Consider the following 18,870-nt stretch of genomic DNA (forward strand, 5'->3'; position numbering starts at 1 on the left):
TCATATGTCGATGTTGAAACTATTATTTGTTGTAACTTAACATTCATAAATACCAACTCATTGTCTTCATTGAATTAAAAACAAAAGGAAAAAGACCCTGGTTGGACAATTTACAGAAAAATTATTGGAATATCAGCATTTGGTTTACAATAAATATATATTATATATCTTATTTGATGCTATTTTTGTGATGTAACAGTATTTGTTGTGACGTTACTAGTTGATAACTACAAGGACATGCTTGTGGTTAGTGAAAATTACATCATCTACATGTATGTTGATTCATAATACTCTGGACTCATAACTGACTTTCATGTGCATTGTTATTGGTGGCATTTGTATATGTAGAAATGTAATTTATAATCACTATCATTTCTAGTTAAATGTTTTATTCCTTTGTAATATTATTCTACGATGTTCAGAGTGCATCCGTTTCTCTCTTGGTCTCGTTGTCTATTGTATTACACACTGTTACACTGGTCATCTCAGTTTTGTGGACATCTAACTAGTGCTACTCTTACTCTTATCTTGTAATAATTTCAACTGGTCATTTTACCGGATTTAATGTCCCAGATAGGGTCTTTTAAGGCCTTTGGTAAGGGAGGAGTAATATCTAATTAACATTGGTATATATTCGTTTACATTTCTGTTTTGGGGGAGGTTTAGGGCCACTTCATTGGCTCATTGCCAATTCTCATTAATCCCTGTGCTGGGCAGACAGTCCATATGAATGGGGTGTTTGTGCCCATGACGGCATGTTTGAACCTTAAGTGAATATATACTCGCGGAAAAAAGTTCCTGTGCACCAAATAATTGCATATAGAGTATAATTTACTTGAAATCTGGTCATAAAAAATTCAGTAAATAAACGTGTAACCACTTCCTTCCTTATCCCAGCAGTACCCAGTCAACTACACGAGCTATTCATGCTTTGTGATCATACGTTGCATTACTAGCATTCTTGGTCACGTGCTCCTCTTTGACGTCATTTTTCTTATCATTGGACTCTAAAACTATTGTATGGATTCTCATCACTCAGAAAAATACTTTTGTTAGCATCTGATCGTCATCACTGTGATGTCACGCCTCCAAGAAAATTAACTTCTTCAAAAGATGGGCATGATTGCAGTTAGAATGGCACAAACGTTGTTGCTAGTCATATTGGTGTTCATCAGAAAACTATGCAGTGTCTGCGGAGATGTTCTCGACAGTTTAGAAATACTAGGGATCTTCCATGTTTAGTGAGTCGACACGTAACGTCACGTTAACCATTTGTCAATATCAAGTGGGTACACATGTGGAATCATTTGGAAATGACAAGTTTAACATCCCAATACATCCCTGTGTTAAGGCCAATCAGTGGAAGCACTTTATGCAACCGATGAGGTCATCACAATGTACGACCATGACATGACGTCAATACGTTGTTCTGTTATATCGTCACCGACGGTGCACCAAGCATTGTGTAGACCGTATTTCAGGTTCAGAAGACAGGAGGGGATCACTGTACTTTTGACAGATAAATAGTACATCTATGTAAAACACAATATTTTAAAATTTTATAAATATACGTCTCATTGACATTTTAATGACGCAAAGGAACTTTTTTCTGTGAGTATATATATATATTATTACCCCAGCAGTCACGCATAATGGAAAATATTTTCAATTTTTTCTCAATGAGAAATATTCTGCATTGGTCTAACGAACAATACTATTGGATGATTTGATGCTTACAAACCAATGACCTTGTTGGTACTAAATATGACATCACGATTTGGCAAAGACACAAAATGGCGTCATGTGTTTGCGTTTAAGGCTTTCTGTTTTGGGTGTTAAATTTATAACAAATGTAATTTTAATGCAATTTGTTATAGATTTTTTTAGCAGAATAAAGAGAACTTTTGTTTTCGAAAATTATCTATGAACGTGATTAAAATACAAAGTTACAGCAATACTCAGAACAGTGTGTAAAGTGGTTTACATCATTTCTATTCACGTATGTGCATCTGTATGGAAATAAATGCTTTTAGAGAGAAAAAATAGCTGTGGTAATAAATAGAATAACAAACTCTGTGCCAGTTACTATCAGATTTATGTGACACATGAAAATTATTTCAAGAGAGACATAAATTTGATAACTTTTACCTCGTTTATTATCCTCTATTTATATTATATATATATAATACGCAAGGTCTTTTTTATCACTTCTCTTTTGAACTACTCTTGACTGCTTTCACTGTACTTAACTGATGCCATATATCACATGGATCTTGTTTTCACTCAGGTCTGATCGACTACCATTAACAATGTTTCTTAAATTCACTTGCATAAAGAGTCCATTATGTGTTAGAGCTAGGGTGTAATCTAGTTTGATTTAGAATCAGAGATATTTGGGTTTTTTAATTTTATTATCATTGTATAATGTACCGAAACCTCGGTAAATCACACACCTAGTCTGGTTCATTGTTAACTGAAATGTCCAAAAATCCAGTTTATGTAGCTGACATGAGTATGTATATTGTAGCCTTGTTTTGCATGTGAGTCCATATTTATTGCAATTCTCATGCTTTTTTCACGACCATTTTTTGTAACAGTAGGCTTAGACCTTTATTTCATGTTTCATATTAAATTTTTAATGATTTGTCTATTTTATATTGATATCTTTTGTTCAATGGTTCTGCAAAAGCCATTGAGCATAAGATATAAATATAAAATAGACAAATCAATAAAAAAAAAAATATAAAACATGAAATAAAGCTTTACAGAGACAGAAATATGCAGTCGTCACAGACATTTTAAAAATTGTATTCTCTTTTTGTAATGGTTTGTTTTTAGTGTAATTTTTTAATTACAATAGAGATTAGAAAAACAAATTGTGATCAAACCATTCATATTAACTTCAAAACTCATGATGGATTTTTTATTCATGTATTGTTTAAGCAGGGATTTTATTTCGTTTTATTTTATTTAACATGACATTTTAAGCTCTGTTTACAGTATTTGTATTGAAAAAATTAGTCTACTGTTGAGTTGTGTAATTCCTTCAGTAAAGATACTAAAGTCCTAGACAAAATTATATCCAACATTTTTTTTTTTTTTTAATGACACGCACAAAATTCCAGAAAATTTTTATCTCTAAAAGGCAACATCTTAATGATCATTACATCTGTTGTAAGTAAACTAATAGATCATCGTAATGTAAGATTTAATACCATTCTCTGCCTTCATTCTGAGAATGTTCATGAATTGTTTATAATAATAGTGTTTTCCCTAGCTGGTTTTAGCATGGTGCAGCACCATGCCTCACTAGTCCATTGCCATCTTTCCTTAATCAGCACCTTACTGCCAAGATTAAACAAGCCTTTTTCAATAATTAATTCTAAAATTGTCTTTATAAAACAGTCAGAAAATGTATTATTAATTAATCAAATATCCCTGTTATATATTTTGTCATTCATTTATTAAAGCAGGCACATTTTTATTTCAATTATGTTTTTGTCTTTCATGGAAAATAAAGTGCCCCGAAAATGGTGAAAATGCTCCAAAAGTGTTTAGTCTACCATGCCTTGCCAAATTTATAGGGAAAACTCAAAATAAGCAAAATATACTTGGATATAATTTTTATTGTAATTATAGGCAATGAATAGTATTGCATTGCTGTGATGATCAAGTCATTAGAACTCAACGGTGGGCTCTATGTGTGTTTCCATTTATATTTTTAAACAAAGCTTTTTATTGTCACCTTGCCGATTTTTAAAAGATTATTAGTATGATATTTTAAAACATTTTTGAGATGTTTAGTTTCAATAAATTTCAATGTATTTTCTGACTTTGATTTTATTATTTAGTAATAATGAGACCATACCGTCACCGTGGGCATCTGTTTACAGTGACTGGTTATGTCATACTGAACATAAGATAAGCTTTAAAATGTACACACCGCTCAAACTAACTGGCGACACCAATGGCAATCAGGGATAGCTCTTGTTAAGTAAAACCAATTGCCAAATTATTTTTAAATATGCAAAATCCACTGTTCTTTTTCAACAATATACCAATTATTACATGAAATGTTTCCACCAAATCAAAATAAAATTTGCCAATTGTTCCTGAAATTTGCAGTTGGTAAATTTGGCGTATGGCAGAGCTAGCCCTGGCAGTTGCATTAGCAGCAACATGAATTGCCAGGTCAGGAGCTTCACTGATTATTGTCATCGGTTGAAGTGTTCATTTTACGATTTTACTTTGTTTATTTGTTGCAAAAGTGTCAGAGTTACAATTGCTGCAGGCAGGCTTAAAATTAACCTTTCAAACTGCCAGAGGTAACACATTCTATGTTCAAGCTATGTGCACATACTTGTAGCTATTTTTGTTGTGAATCAGGAAGGAAATGTTTTATTTAACGACGCGCTCAACACATTTTATTTACAGTTATATGGCATCAGACATATGGTAAAGGACCACATATATATAGAAAGGAAACCCTTTGTTGCCACTTCATGGGCTACTCTTTTTTCTCAGCAGAGCCTCGATAAATACCAATTAACGTAGACTCTGTTGATATTTTCCATATTAAAAAACACTCAGGTTTATTTTTAAAGATCAAGAAACTGATATTAATAATATATTTAAATGGCTGCTTAGATGCTTGGTCAAGTACCGGCCTCGGTGGCGTAGTGGTTAAGCCATCGGACTACAGGCTGGTAGGTACAGGGTTCGCAGCCCGGTACCGGCTCCAACCCAGAGCGAGTTCTTAAGGCCACTACACCCTTTTCTCTCTCACTAACCACTAACCAACTAATAACTAACCCACTGTCCTGGACAGACAGCCCAGATAGCTGAGGTGTGTGCCCAGGACAGCGTGCTTGAACCTTAATTGGATATAAGCACGAAAATAAGTTGAAATGAAAATGAAATGCTTGGTCAAGAGAGAAACTGAGAGGACACCTGCTTCTCTTTCAGAAAAGCTGCAAGAGATCTTTTACATAAACTTTCCCATAGAGGATGGTACATACCACAGTCCCATAGACAATTGAACATACCAGTCCTATAGAGGATTGTACATAAAGTCCCATAAACAATCGAACATACCAAAGTCCCATAGAGAATGGTACACACCAAAGTCTCAGGATTGTATTATAAGAGTCCTATAGAGGATGGTACACACTGGAGTCCCACAGAGGATGGTACACACTGGAGTCCCACAGAGGATGGTACACACTGGAGTCCCACAGAGGATGGTACACACTGGAGTCCCACAGAGGATGGTACACACCGGAGTCCCACAGAGGATGGTACACACCAAAGTCCCACAGAGGATGGTACACACCGGAGTCCCACAGAGGATGGTACACACTGGAGTCCCACAGAGGATGGTACACACTGGAGTCCCACAGAGGATGGTACACACCAAAGTCCCACAGAGGATGGTACACACCGGAGTCCCACAGAGGATGGTACACACTGGAGTCCCACAGAGGATGGTACACACTGGAGTCCCACAGAGGATGGTACACACTGGAGTCCCACAGAGGATGGTACACACTGGAGTCCCACAGAGGATGGTACACACTGGAGTCCCATAGAGGATGGTACACACCAAAGTCTCAGGATTGTATTATAAGAGTCCCACAGAGGATGGTACACACTGGAGTCCCATAGAGGATGGTACACACCAAAGTCTCAGGATTGTATTATAAGAGTCCCACAGAGGATGGTACACACTGGAGTCCCATAGAGGATGGTATATACCGGTACCAAAGTCCTATAGAAGAGAGTAAATAACAAAGTCATGGGGAAAACCCAATACCATCTAGGGCGATAGATCATATGATCCATCACACTCAAAACAACCACTCAAACAGAGTTTGTTAGTATCAAGCCTTTATTTACAAAGTAAATAACAACTATAAAAGAAAAAGAAAACAAAGTATTAAAAATATAGCATCAATGCTTTTTCACTTTAGTATTAAGACACATGTGTATAACATTAAAATTTAAAAGCAAAAAATATATATACAGTCAAACCTATTCTAGCGGCCACCTATATTCAGTGGTTACCTGTCTAACGCGGCCAGCGGCCACCTAAATCAGATCCCAAATCACTAAAATACCTGTATTAAGTGGCCACAGTAAAGTTTTACTATTATATAAAAAGGGATATTTAACAAGAGCAATAAGGTGCAGCAAATAGCCAATCTTCACACCTTCAAGAATACTAGTACCCATTCAGTCCTAACATCTCTACTGTGTATCAATTAAGAAAGTATGACTCTGGAATGCATCTAATTGCCACTGGGCAGGCTACGCTTGACATTTGTAGGTTCACTTACTATGACCATACACCGATGAAGTAGGAATTAAATAATTAAATGGAAAATTAAAACAAACTTGTTGGGAAAGGTTAATTTAATACATTCCATTTGCATTATTTCTGAAGGCAACGGCATGTCAAAAGTTGATTTATAGTCAACTGTGAAGCACGTATCCGTTGATTAGCCTGTACAGATGGTAAAACAAGAAACAACAACAAATGTTTTAAAGACTATATATGTGGCAACTGGTACTCAGTGGCAACTTGTACTCAGTGGCCACCTGTCTTAAGCGGCCACTTTTTTCTACTCCCTTGTGTGACCGCTTAGACAGGTTTGACTATATATTTACATGATTGTATACCGTACCATATAAAATAAATCATCTAAATAATACTTGTTGCCTTGATATTGGTTTTTCTTGGGTGTCTGGTTTATAGGGGATTCACTCTATATATGTAAAAGCTTTTTAAAAAATTGGCAAATTCTGAATGAATGAATGAATGAATGAATGAATGAATGTTTAAAAACACCTCGGCTATTGGGTGTCAAGCAAAGGTAAGTAAGTACATTTTCATTAAAAAAATAAATGAATTATATAACTATGTAACATTCAACAAACAAAGCTAAATCGTAAGTTTTTCAAATGAGACCTTTCTTAAAATCTTTGATGACCAACATTTCTAAAGTAATCACAACAATAGGTCTGGTTTTCCCAAGTCTGGTTTATCGAGGAACCTCATGGTACAGTTGGTTGGCATGGTAACGCATGGATCATGTTCAAGTTCCAGGATGAGAAGTTTGTTTTCTTGAGGATACGTTGATAGAAGATTCTTCGGCACGTACAGAGTCACTTGTGGCCCCTTGGACGGCCAGTATTTACCCAGGTTGAAACTGTTTAAGAAAACTTGACCCTGAAAATAGATTCGTATTGGTAAAAAAATATGTCAAATGAAACATGGATTTGTTCAGTTAAGAATTAACCACTATTAGTGCTGTGCATACTTACATGAATTAAAATATATTTGTGGTCAGTTCTTGTAACTTAGGTAGTTACAATTTTTTTTAGCTACTTGATGTTATTTACATTTGAAGATACTGCAAACTTTTTAGGAATTTTGGCATACAAATTGTGAGAAAAAAAACATGATAAGACAGCACATAGCAGTTTTCATGGTCTTTTCTGAAAATTAATGTTACCTATCACAAGGTAAGAATTGAAGAGTTCAGGCACAAAACGTGATATAAACCATTTTCTTTCTTTTTTTTAGTTAAAGCCATTATTGTATGTCAGTAAGGGCTAATCGTCGGCCCGCTGATTTCCACAAAACGCGATTGATCCTTATAAAATTGTATTGGGTAAATCCCGGGGTTTTTTTTATTATCAAAACGCGATATACGCCAATTAAAAAAATCACTTTTACTGAAAATTAAAAATGGATATATCGCATTTTGCGCCTAAACTCTTCAATTATTCCACATCTACTTCCCAGTCAACATGCCATGATATATGGAGATAGTACAGTGGAAAACCTGTCTAAACCAGATTATGCTGGGGACCTAATATTTATCCAACTTAGATGGGATCTGGGCAGAATTTAGAGCAAGACTCGCGTCTGTTCACAGGACTCGAGTACCTGTGCAAGAAAGAGCACTCCCATTTAATTATATTTTTTGACGTCATTTTGCCATATACTTGCAGTCAGTTACATTATAGGGCTATGAGAATGTGTGGAATTCAATACAATGACATGATTTGGCATCCATATTCAGTGCTGGAATTAAGATGCATAATGCTATTTTACTTTATTCCTTAGTCTCATTATCATCAAGTATAAGTGTCAGGTACTCGGGTCCAGGTAGAGTTTGACCCTCGAGTACTTGAGTCCCAATATTTTGGACTCGCGGAGGCCTTATTAGAGGGTCGCATTTTAGAATTTAGTAACAAGGGACTATGAAACTTGGCTGGTTTCACTGTACCTTATTACCAAGGTAAGAATTATTCCAAATTTTATCTCTCACTCATAACAATATGATATGGACAGATCCTATTTCCCACTCAACACAATATGATTTGGCAAGATTATATTTCCCAATTAAAATGGTATGATATGGTGAAATTATACTTCCCAGTCAACATGCTATGATATGATGAGATTCTATTTCCCAGTCAACATGCTATAATATTACGGAATTCTATTTCCCAGTCAACATGCTATGATTTGGCAATATTATACTTCCTAATTAAAATGGTATGATATGAAGAGATTATATTTCCTAGTCAACATGCTATGATTTGGCAATATTATACTTCGTAATTAACGTGGTATGATATGAAGAGATTATATTTCCCAGTCAACGTGCTATGATTTGGTAATATTATATTTCGTCATTAACATGGTATGATATGAAGAGATTCTATTTCCTAGTCAACATGCTACGATTTGGCAATATTATACTTCCTAATTAACATGGTATGATATGGAGAGATTCTATTTCCCAGTCAACAAGTTATGATATGGAGAGATTCTATTTTCCAGTCAACAAGTTATGATATGGAGAGGTTACCTACCTTACCCCAGGGCCGGGGGTCTAGGAATGTATCACTGGGTTCAGCACCACTAGGAAGTTTAAATGATGCTATATAAAAGGTTGGTGTTGTCCAGTTGCCTCCATTTTGTCTTTTATGTGGCTGACTTTGACTAGACATTCTGAAAACAGTTTAAACAGATAAATCCAACCTTAATCTTTGACTAGGTTAACTCCTAAACTAATAATAATAATCATGTTGAGGCTGTAAGTACTTTCATAAAAACATTATTTACAATTGCCACACTGAACTATTTTTACATTTTAGTTGTGATAAATAATTTCAAATTGGAGAAAACTTGGAGTGTTTTCTCTTTTATAGATACATTACCTGTCCTCAAACAAGGGCACCTCCCCCCCATGCAAGTGGTCTGGTCCGAACATCCCAACAGCCAATGGGATGGCCTAAATTCTTCTACTGCTCTCTAGTTCCGGTCACATGACTGTAACTTCCTTCTTTTTCCCTGAGCGCATCGCACGGAGAACAGGAAGCGGGGAGGCCAGGCGGGATACAATCTTGAGGACAGGTAATGTATCTATAAAAGAGAAAACACTCCAAGTTTTCTCCATTTCTATAGCCATTACCTGTCCTCAAACAAGGGCAGCATTCAACAGATGGTGGTGGGTGCCGAGATCCGTAGATGCTTGTGATAACTCCCCAACCGGAAAGAGGCTGACTAGTGGAAGAATAAGGCCAACCTTGGTAAGCCCTCCTCCTAGGGATGCCCGTCACAGACCAATGCAGGTGATGTTAGTAACAACAACCAGAATGGTGGCATCCGTCAGCAGTGGCAGGTACGGCTCCCAGAACAAGGACCAGGAAGCGGCTGCCACATCTCATGCTGGTTCTGACAGGTGGGAAGTCGTAGCCACCAGGGATGCAGGTGTTAGGTAACCCTCACGTATTGAAGTGTTATTTGTTTCAATAACAAGCGACAACCTAATGAGGTGCATCCGTCAGAACATTGAACAGAACAAGCCCCCCCGAGTGTTTTCTGTCTAGTACACCAAATAACTGTTAGTTCAATAACGACAACAAATAACCACATGCAGTGCAGGGTAAAGGTTATCGAGACAAAAGTTCCGGCACCAGTGCGTGAACTGTGCAAAAGAACAAAAGTCTAAGCAATCCTCACCTGTCGATTCGGTGGACATCTCGGTATGCAGCCCAGAATCAGACAGACATCAACGGCGACGAGGACGGCTTGTATTCAACAGAGTCTGTGCAGTAACAACCGGACCCAGATGATGGAACCCCTCAACGTCTTCTGTGGAGACATCCCTCAGATAATAGTTGGCGAAGATGGAGTCCGTAGCCCAGAAACAGCCAGTGATGATGTGCTGAATGGATGTGTTGCAGTGCAGGGACATCGTGGCAGCCAAGGCACGGAGTTCATGCGGATTGGAAGCAGACGGAGCAGGTAAACCCTCCTTCTGATAGGCGGTCAGGATAGAAGACCGGATCCAGGTGGCCACCGTGTTCTTGGTAATATCCCTCAACCGACTCTGGTAACAGGAGAGGAAAAGTCTTTTACGATGTTGTCGAAAAGATCTGGTCCTCTCGATGTACTGGTGCAGGGCTCTAACAGGGCACAACGCCAAGTCCTCAACGTCCGCCGGACCAACGATAGAGGAGAGGGCCTGCACAACATACGAGCGAGGCGCTTGGTCTGGTAACTGATTCTTTGCAACAAAGGTCATGAGTAACCCCAAGTTGACTGCACGCCGATCTCGGTGAAAACGTACCAAGTCTACATCAAGAGCATGGAGTTCTGAGACACGGGCAGCCATGGCAAAACCGAGTAAAAACACCGTCTTCCGCGTCAAATCTTGCAGGGAAGAGGATTCGATCGGCTCATAAGGTGCGGTCGATAACACTCGTAACACCAGATTCAGGTCCCATCTTGGTGGCCGAAACCGGTGTACTTGATCTTCAAGGCGAAACCCTTTGATCATCTTATGGATCTCAGGAATACCCAATAACTTCGTTCCAGTAGTGACATCACGAACAGTAGCGATGACCGAAACGTACCCAGCGATGGTAGACCCCTTCAATCGTAAAGTGGTCCGCAGATACAGCAAGATGAGGTATCTGAATCGTCTGAGGTTTGAGTTTTTTCCCGACACACCATCGGTGAAAGCAAAGCCATCTGACGTTGTAAGCCGCAGTAGTAGATGATCTGTGCGCTTTCAAAATGGCCGCCGTAGACTGTGAAGAAAAACCTTTCTTCCTCAAACTCTTGGAGATAAAGTCCACGCGTGCAGTTGGAACAACTGCGGACGTGGATGGTATAGTCTTGACGTGGGATGCAGCAACAGATGATCCCAGTCTGGCAGCGGTAAAGGATGTGGATCGGCAAGACATATTAGATCTGGATACCACATCCTGGATGGCCACATCGGAGCAATGAGTAACAGGCAACAATGGTACAGCTGAAACCTCTGCAGCACCCTTGGAAGGAGGATTGGTGGAGGAAAAGCGTATGCGTCCATCTGTTCCCAGCTGATGGCCAATGCGTCGAGATCCAGAGCTTCTGGATCCGGCACCGGAAACACGTAAACCCTCAGCTGATGGTTGAATTGTGTGGTGAAAAGATCTGTTGTCCAAAGTCTGTTGCACACCCATCGAAACGCTTCCGGATGGAGCATCCATTCCGTCGGCTGTGGAGACGACGGCCGGGACAATGTGTCGGCTAGTACATTGGAAACCCCTGGAATATGACGAGCCCGAAGTTGCAATGGAATTTCGTCAACCAGCTTGTAGAGACGATAAGTCAACTGCAGCAGACTGCTGAAGTGAGTTCCGCCCTGACGATTGATGTAAGCCGCCGCGGTAGTACTGTCTGTGGCCACCATGAGAGAGGCTTCTGTCAACATCTGTCGCCAATGAAGGATAGCGTAGTAGACTGCCAACAACTCTAGCAGGTTGATGTGGAGTCCGAGTTCGCCCTGAAGTAGTCTGGTTGCTTAGATGGGCTCCCCAACCTGCCAGTGACACGTCGACGAACAGGTGATGAGTGGCTATGAAGGCCCGCATAGAGACACCTTCTAAGACGTTCGATCGGAGCTGCCACCACTGCAGGCTGGAGCGTAGATCATCCGGGAGTGAGATGATCAAGTCCGGTTTGATGAAACGAACAAACGGGTTGAGAAACATCTGCAAGCGCCGCAACTGGAGACGACCTCTGAGTGTCAAATCCTGGGCGGAAGTGAGGAGACCCAGGAGACTCTGCCAACTGCGGAAGGTCATTGGAGCAGTGAGGGCTATGGCAATCATGGTCGGGATCTTCTCCCAAAGGTCTAAAGGAACTTGAACGAGGCCCAGGTCGGGTCGAAGCCAAGCGCCTATGAACTGTAGAGACTGCGTGGGAGCCAGTCGAGATTTCTCGATGTTGATAATCCAACCCAGATGCTTGAGAAAGTCCATGATGAAGGCAACATGTGCAGTCAGCCCTGTCTTGCTGTGACACTTCATCAGGCAATCGTCGAGGTACGGGTAAAAGGATATACCTCTGCGATGCAGGAAGCGGGACATCGGAGTCGTGATTCTGGTGAACAGCCATGGCGCTATGGATATCCCAAAGGGCAGGACTGTCCATTCGTAATGCCGACCCTGTAGCACGAACCGCAGGTAGTGATGAAAATCGGCATGCATCGGAACGTGCAGGTAGGCGTCCTTGAGATCTAGCGAGGCAAGCCAGTCCCCCGGTCTGATCACGGCTATGACATCTCGCAACGTTAACATCTTGAAGGTCGGAGGAGGAGACAGGTAGTGGTCGTTTAAAAACGCCAAGTTGTGGATCATTCGCAGCTCCGGAGAATCTTTCTTCGGTACGAGAAAGATGTCCGAGTAAAAGCCGGGTGTTAAGTGTGCTTCCGAAATGCTGCAAACGGCTCCCTTCTCCACCAGTTTGTTGACGGACTCCTGTAGAACCTTGACTTGCGCAACGGAATGCCGCGGTTCTCGAGGTGAAGTGGTCAATGGAGGGATGGCAGACAATTGCAGACGATACCCTGTCTTCAAGATCGACTTAACAAACAGATCTTGGCAAAGTGTCTGCCAGTTTCGCCAATAACGGCGAAGTAAACTTCCGACCATGGATCTTCCGACCGGTGTGTTGCACACCGGAAGCGTCAAAACCGAATCGTTGTTCTGGTTCAAAATCAGGGGAGGGCGTAGGTTGAAGCAATCTGAGCAGTCCACGATCTGTTGGCTGGCGTCAACGTCGACCAGGCTTCCCCTGGGTCCGAGCTGGAGGACCGGATGGTCGTCTGTCCGGAAACCGTCGAGAAGGTTGACCTCGAAAGGAACCTCTCCAGTGCTTAGATGGTGGTTGTGGAGTGAATGTAGACTTTCGTTTAGTGGATTCCAACATCGAAATAAGTTGCTGTCGACTGTTGGTCCTTATCATTGGCCTTCACCACATCAGAAACCTTGCCTGCAAACAGCTTCGTTGCGGACCACGGTTGAGCTAACAGCTCCTTCTTATGCTGGAAATCCAAAGTGGACTTTTTCAGATAAGCCTGGCGACGGTATTGCATCAACATCGAAGACATCGAAGTCACCGAAGACGTCAGGAAAGCTAGCATCTGCGCCGATTGCTGAAACAGCGCGTAGCACCGTGCATCTTTTGCCTGGGTGGCCATCGCAGCAAGCAACGTCTCTGGGCAGTATCCATGGCTTGTACTTGTTTGTCCGTCAAATCCACAGTTGACGACTTTCCAAGACGGTGAACATCTTCATCCAAAGACGGAGCTCCATCTGTAAAGGGCATGTCAAACACTGGATACATACGGTGATTCCAAGACAGAAAGGCGACGAAGGACGCTGTGTCTTTAAAGGTGCGGTCTAAATCTGTCGCCACCTCGGATACGAGTGTACTGGCTGCCAAGGAACGGATCACCACATCTTCCGGAGGGACATCAGTCGCTATCATCGGTGTCGGTCCCTTCTTGGACGGCGTTGGTGGATGTGGCAAGGACGGCAACATGTCATAGACGACCGCCAAGCAATCCCTCATAGTCATATGGTCAGGAGAGTCAGGCTCATCAAGGATAGAAACCGCTGTAGGCTCTGCATCTCCAAAGTCTCGAAGCACTCGAGCACAGGCTAATCGATCTGCCGAAACAGAAGCCACTGGTGAACCGGACCGTGGACGGTCCCGTCGAGAACCCTCGGAAGCCTCAATAGAAGGTCTGCGCTGCCGATCCACGGAACCCGTAGGGAGCCGTGCAGGTCGTGGGGAACGGCTACGGTCCCGGCTCCGGTCCCGGCTCCGCTGCGCCGAAGATGACTTCCCCGCTGAAGATCGGTGATCCTTGGAAGCCGTGGAACGTCTAACTGATTGAGTCGGCTTGTCAGATGGCTGCATAGGAACCGCAGGCCTGTCATCTGAAGTCCTGCATCCTGGAGCCGCACCCCCCGAAGAGGGGACTGGAACCGGACCTGACCCCAAACCCGCCGGTTCTGGTAAGGTCGCCATCGATGCCATAGTCTCTTTCAGCATAGTGGGTAGCATCGAACGTAATACTTCTGCTACGGAGTCCGCAATTGACGCCGAAGATTCCACTTTCTTGGTTCTCGCCGACACCACCTTCAAGTAAGCCGCGAACTCGACATTAGACAGGCCCGAACACAGGTCGCATCTCGAAGAGAGGCTACACGGAACACGGCAACCTGGACATAAATTATGAGGGTCGCCGCCTGCAGTGAACTTCTTACAGCATAAACACGCTCGTACCTGTCGCTGAACATTAACATCCGACATGATAATAAGTTTTCAATCTGTGAAAGAGAAAGAAAAAATCCATGACACAAACACAAAGCCGGTCAACAAAGACGCCATTTTGCAAATGGCGTCCGACACAACAACCGGCAATATACCAACAATTCATGTAAATAACGCTTGAAAAGTCAAGCGAAATACGCGAAAAGACATACGAAAGGTCACGAAAACAAAGGTGAAAGACATTTCACCCAAATACAAATACAAAACCAAAGGTCTTATAAAAAAAGTTGACTCCAAACAGAGCCAAGCAAAAGGACGTCCAGACCCTTTAGCGAAGAGAAAAAGAAGGAAGTTACAGTCATGTGACCGGAACTAGAGAGCAGTATGCAGTAGAAGAATTTAGGCCATCCCATTGGCTGTTGGGATGTTCGGACCAGACCACTTGCGTGGGGGGGAGGTGCCCTTGTTTGAGGACAGGTAATGGCTATAGAAATAATCAATCCCACATAATATTTGTTGCATAATTGACTCTGATGTATCAAAAATCAAATGTATTTCCAGATGTCAAATATATATCGAAACAGAAGCCAATTCTTCAGGGACGAGTGGTTATGGGGGTCAACTGCGTATTGAGACAAAACAAATTGGAGACATTAGGATAAAATGAACTGACTTGAAAACTTTTCACCATGTATTTCCAACATTTTACTCACAATATTAGTTATAATTCATGTAAACATGCTTAGCAATTCATTCAGAAACCTATTTGATCCGAATGCATACCGTATATGAATAAATGTTATCCAGATTCAGGCATTTTCATTTGAAAAAAAGAAGACAGTAGCCAAGTTTAGGTAATGGCTCTGAATATCAGAATCTAGTATAGAGGCAATACAATCCTGGTGACTAAAACACAATTCAGAACGGTGTCTCATGAAATTACTAGTAAAAAGTAGTGATCAACTTACTTGTTATGTTTGGAGTTTGTTATATTTTCTAGATACAGTGGAAATATTTCCCAGTTGATCAAAATATCTCCAGCAATAGAAACATTGCTGACTATACCCTGAAATATAAAAACAGATTTAGGTTTAAATATTATTAAAATACAGAAACAAATATAATACACTGTACACTGCCCTAACCAGTGTTTAAAACCTAATAGATCAGTCAAAGTGTGTTTTGTTTAACAACACCACTAGAGCATATTGATTTATTAATCATTGGCTATTGGATGTCAAACATTTGGTAATTTTGATATATAGTCTAAGAAAGGAAACCCTCTACTTTTTTTTATTAGTAACAAGGAATCTTTTATATGCACCATCCCACTGACAGGATAGCACATATCACAACCTTTGATACACCAGTCTTGGTGCACTGGCTGGAGCGAGTAATAGCCCAATGGGCCCACCAACGGAGATTGATCCCAGACCGACTGCATCAAGCAAGCACTTTACCACTGGGCAGCGTCCCGCTGCTCTAATAGATCAGACACATGTATACATCATCATGTTTGGTGGGAATGTGCGTATAAACGAGCACTAGCTGCTAGTCAGTAGACATAGTCTATGTGGTGGTGAAGTTTCCTCTTACACTGTAGACTATAACAAGGACAATGTGCTGAGGTGTCATTAAACAAACATCATTCCATTTTCTTTCTTTCTCTCAATCAAGGGGGTTGCACGTAGCCCAGTGGTAAAGTGCTCGCCTAATAACGTGACTTTTGGGTTATTCCTTGTTCCAGCCAGTGCTCCACAAATGGTGTAACAAAGTCTATCGTATATACTATTCTGTCTGTAGGATGTTGCATATAAAATATCCCTTGCTGTTAATCAGGAAGTTTAGCCTATTGCATTGCAGTAATTATCTGTGTGGTCCTTAATCATAATTATGTCTGACATCATACAACCATAATTAAAATGTGTTGAGTGTGTCATTAAATAAAACATTTCTTCATTCCTTCTCTCAATCAAATTAAAATAATCATAAGCTAGACACCAAATAATGAAAGTTTAATAATGTGCTGAGGTGCCTTTTAAATATATATTCCTTTAAATATAAACATACATTTATATCCTTTCCATTTCTTTAATTATAGGCTATTGTTGTCTGTTCATAATGCTGTTCTATTCTTAGTACAACAGCTAATACCAGAGTTTCACCAAAATCTAATATGAACTAAAATTGACTTTGGCAAATATTATTTTATAACAAATTTGCCAAATGTTAAAGACGATAAATTGTTTGTTTCAAAACGTTTTATTTAGTTTGCCTAAAACAGACTGAATTTGGCTGTACAATAATACATTGTCAAACAAAATGTTTCAAATTGTTAATATTTCAAAATACAATATATAGATAACAACTAATTATAATTTTTCATGTCAGTTGAGTATGGATTTCACAACCAATCATCATATGACTAGAAACTAACTGATAAATTTTTTAAGATAATCAATCAACAGAACACCACCACTAATGCGTAACCAAATAAAATTAAGTGCTATATTTTAAAACTGTACCATACCGTATCTGGTGAAACCATGATTGACATATATTGTAAATTATGGTCTAAACATTAATGACAAAAGTCCTACATTTTTAAATCGTTTCCATAGTGACTGGAAATTCACCAAGAAAGACTTACCTTCTGATTTGGGTCGAGTCCAGGTTGAAAAAAAACTTTACCAACATTTTCCACTAAAATATCCAGTGTGTCACCTTGTTTGACAGACACTGGCAAAGTATGATTTTCATAATACATCAATACGCCAACAGTTTTCTGTTAAAAAAAAACAACACACAAATATGTAACAATTAAAATAGAAATATAGATATTGTTATTAATCACAAAACATATATCACAATAAACAGATATGCATCTTATTCTAAGCTATGAAAAAAATCAAATCGCGAATGGTAACTAAATTTCTTTAAACATATCATTATTTTAGTTACAATGTCAGAGGACCGTAATTCACATAACAGTGTATGTAGGTAGTACTAAACCAAATAACTTCCGGCTGGGTCAAAGTTGGAGGTGCACCGAACTTTTGATAGAGAAGTGAACACCACAAGTCCTGTGATTGGTTATAAATGTGAGTGTGTTGGTTATAAAAAATAATAGTTTCATCTGAGTAAAAAAATGTGCAATTTTATTTCATCTAGTACCAATGTGTCAAGTAGCCTTGTGCTTGAAACATGTATGGGGTACCTGTAAAAAAAAGTACTCGAATTTTGTGCGAAACTAGGGTAGTCATAGATGCTACCAGTTATCTCAGAAACGAGCAGCTTGACCCACATTTTTTTCTGATTCATTTTAAGTGTAAGGGGTGGTAGTATTTATATTCGTGGTGTTTATGTCGGTTGATACTTGCAGGTACGAGTTTTAGCCACATATGTTACTATTGTCGTCTATGGGATTTGATTTGGTAGTATACACCCTATAGCACATATTCAGTGCATAATAAAAAATATTATGATTTTGTCATTTTATTTAATTAAACTATACTGGTTGATTAATTAGCCATCACTCGATCATGCAAGTTCACAATGACCTTGACCGTGACAATAATCTCTGTACATGGCTCTGAATGGAGTTTGAATCAAAGTTAGCACTGAAGAAAAGTTGGTTTTGGCCTATAATTCATACTGTAAAGATTTCAATAATTTCTTTTTACATGGTATTTGATTTGCCATATACAACTGCTCTTAAATATGGTATTATATATAGGCAACCTGAACTAAGATTTTAATAGCAATTTATTTTTATATTAAAAATAGCATGTGCCAATGGTGGGTTAATGTCTTTAGTTTCCATTAACATTGTTAGTTTCTTATGTATGAAATTCTGAAAACTCAAATTTGTAAAGAAGTTGATTTTTATTGTCATTTTGACATATTTATAGGGTGCTAAGTTATATTTTAGACAAATTTGTAGTTTTATGCAAAATTTAAAGTAAATTTGAAGAAAAACTTTACCAAAAACATAATTAAATTTGTTGTCACTATTGTGCCTTCTGTTCTTATTTGTACATAACAATAAGGTTGTTAAACATATACTTAGATCTCCAGATCATTTTTTTTTCTCTTAATAATCACTTAGTTAGCTCTCATGAAAAGCATTTTGAGTTTATACTAGATTCAGAACCAATTTTTTCAGATTTGATTATCTGCCTAGGATTAAGTTGATAATTTATTTTATTGTTAAAGATGTATTACCTAATGTCACTAGC

General features: G+C 39.5%; 2 protein-coding genes across 2 annotated transcripts in view; one reads left to right on the forward strand and one right to left on the reverse strand.

The window, feature by feature from the left end:
- The first annotated feature begins 5,110 nt into the window (after positions 1–5,110).
- On the forward strand, positions 5,111–5,626 carry LOC121381679 (high mobility group nucleosome-binding domain-containing protein 5-like). Its single transcript, XM_041511023.1, has one exon. The coding sequence runs from the start codon at positions 5,111–5,113 to the stop codon at positions 5,624–5,626; it is 516 nt and encodes a 171-aa protein (XP_041366957.1).
- A 575-nt stretch (positions 5,627–6,201) lies between these two features.
- LOC121382049 (beta-galactosidase-like) overlaps positions 6,202–18,870 on the reverse strand; it is a 42,479-nt gene continuing 29,810 nt past the window's right edge. The window contains exons 14-17 of the mRNA XM_041511524.1: positions 17,283–17,417; positions 15,601–15,698; positions 8,887–9,025; positions 6,202–7,228 (exon numbers count right to left, since the gene is read on the reverse strand). Coding sequence (XP_041367458.1) covers positions 7,007–7,228; positions 8,887–9,025; positions 15,601–15,698; positions 17,283–17,417 — 594 coding nt within the window. The 3' untranslated portion in view covers positions 6,202–7,006. The remainder of the gene's footprint in view (positions 7,229–8,886; positions 9,026–15,600; positions 15,699–17,282; positions 17,418–18,870) is intronic.

This window comes from Gigantopelta aegis, chromosome 9 (assembly GCF_016097555.1).
Source record: "Gigantopelta aegis isolate Gae_Host chromosome 9, Gae_host_genome, whole genome shotgun sequence".
In the NCBI taxonomy this organism is placed as follows: domain Eukaryota; kingdom Metazoa; phylum Mollusca; class Gastropoda; order Neomphalida; family Peltospiridae; genus Gigantopelta; species Gigantopelta aegis.

Excerpts from the sequence above, each read along its gene's own strand:
- LOC121381679 (XM_041511023.1), top strand. The coding sequence starts at position 5,111 with ATGGTACACACCAAAGTCTCAGGATTGTATTATAAGAGTCCTATAGAG.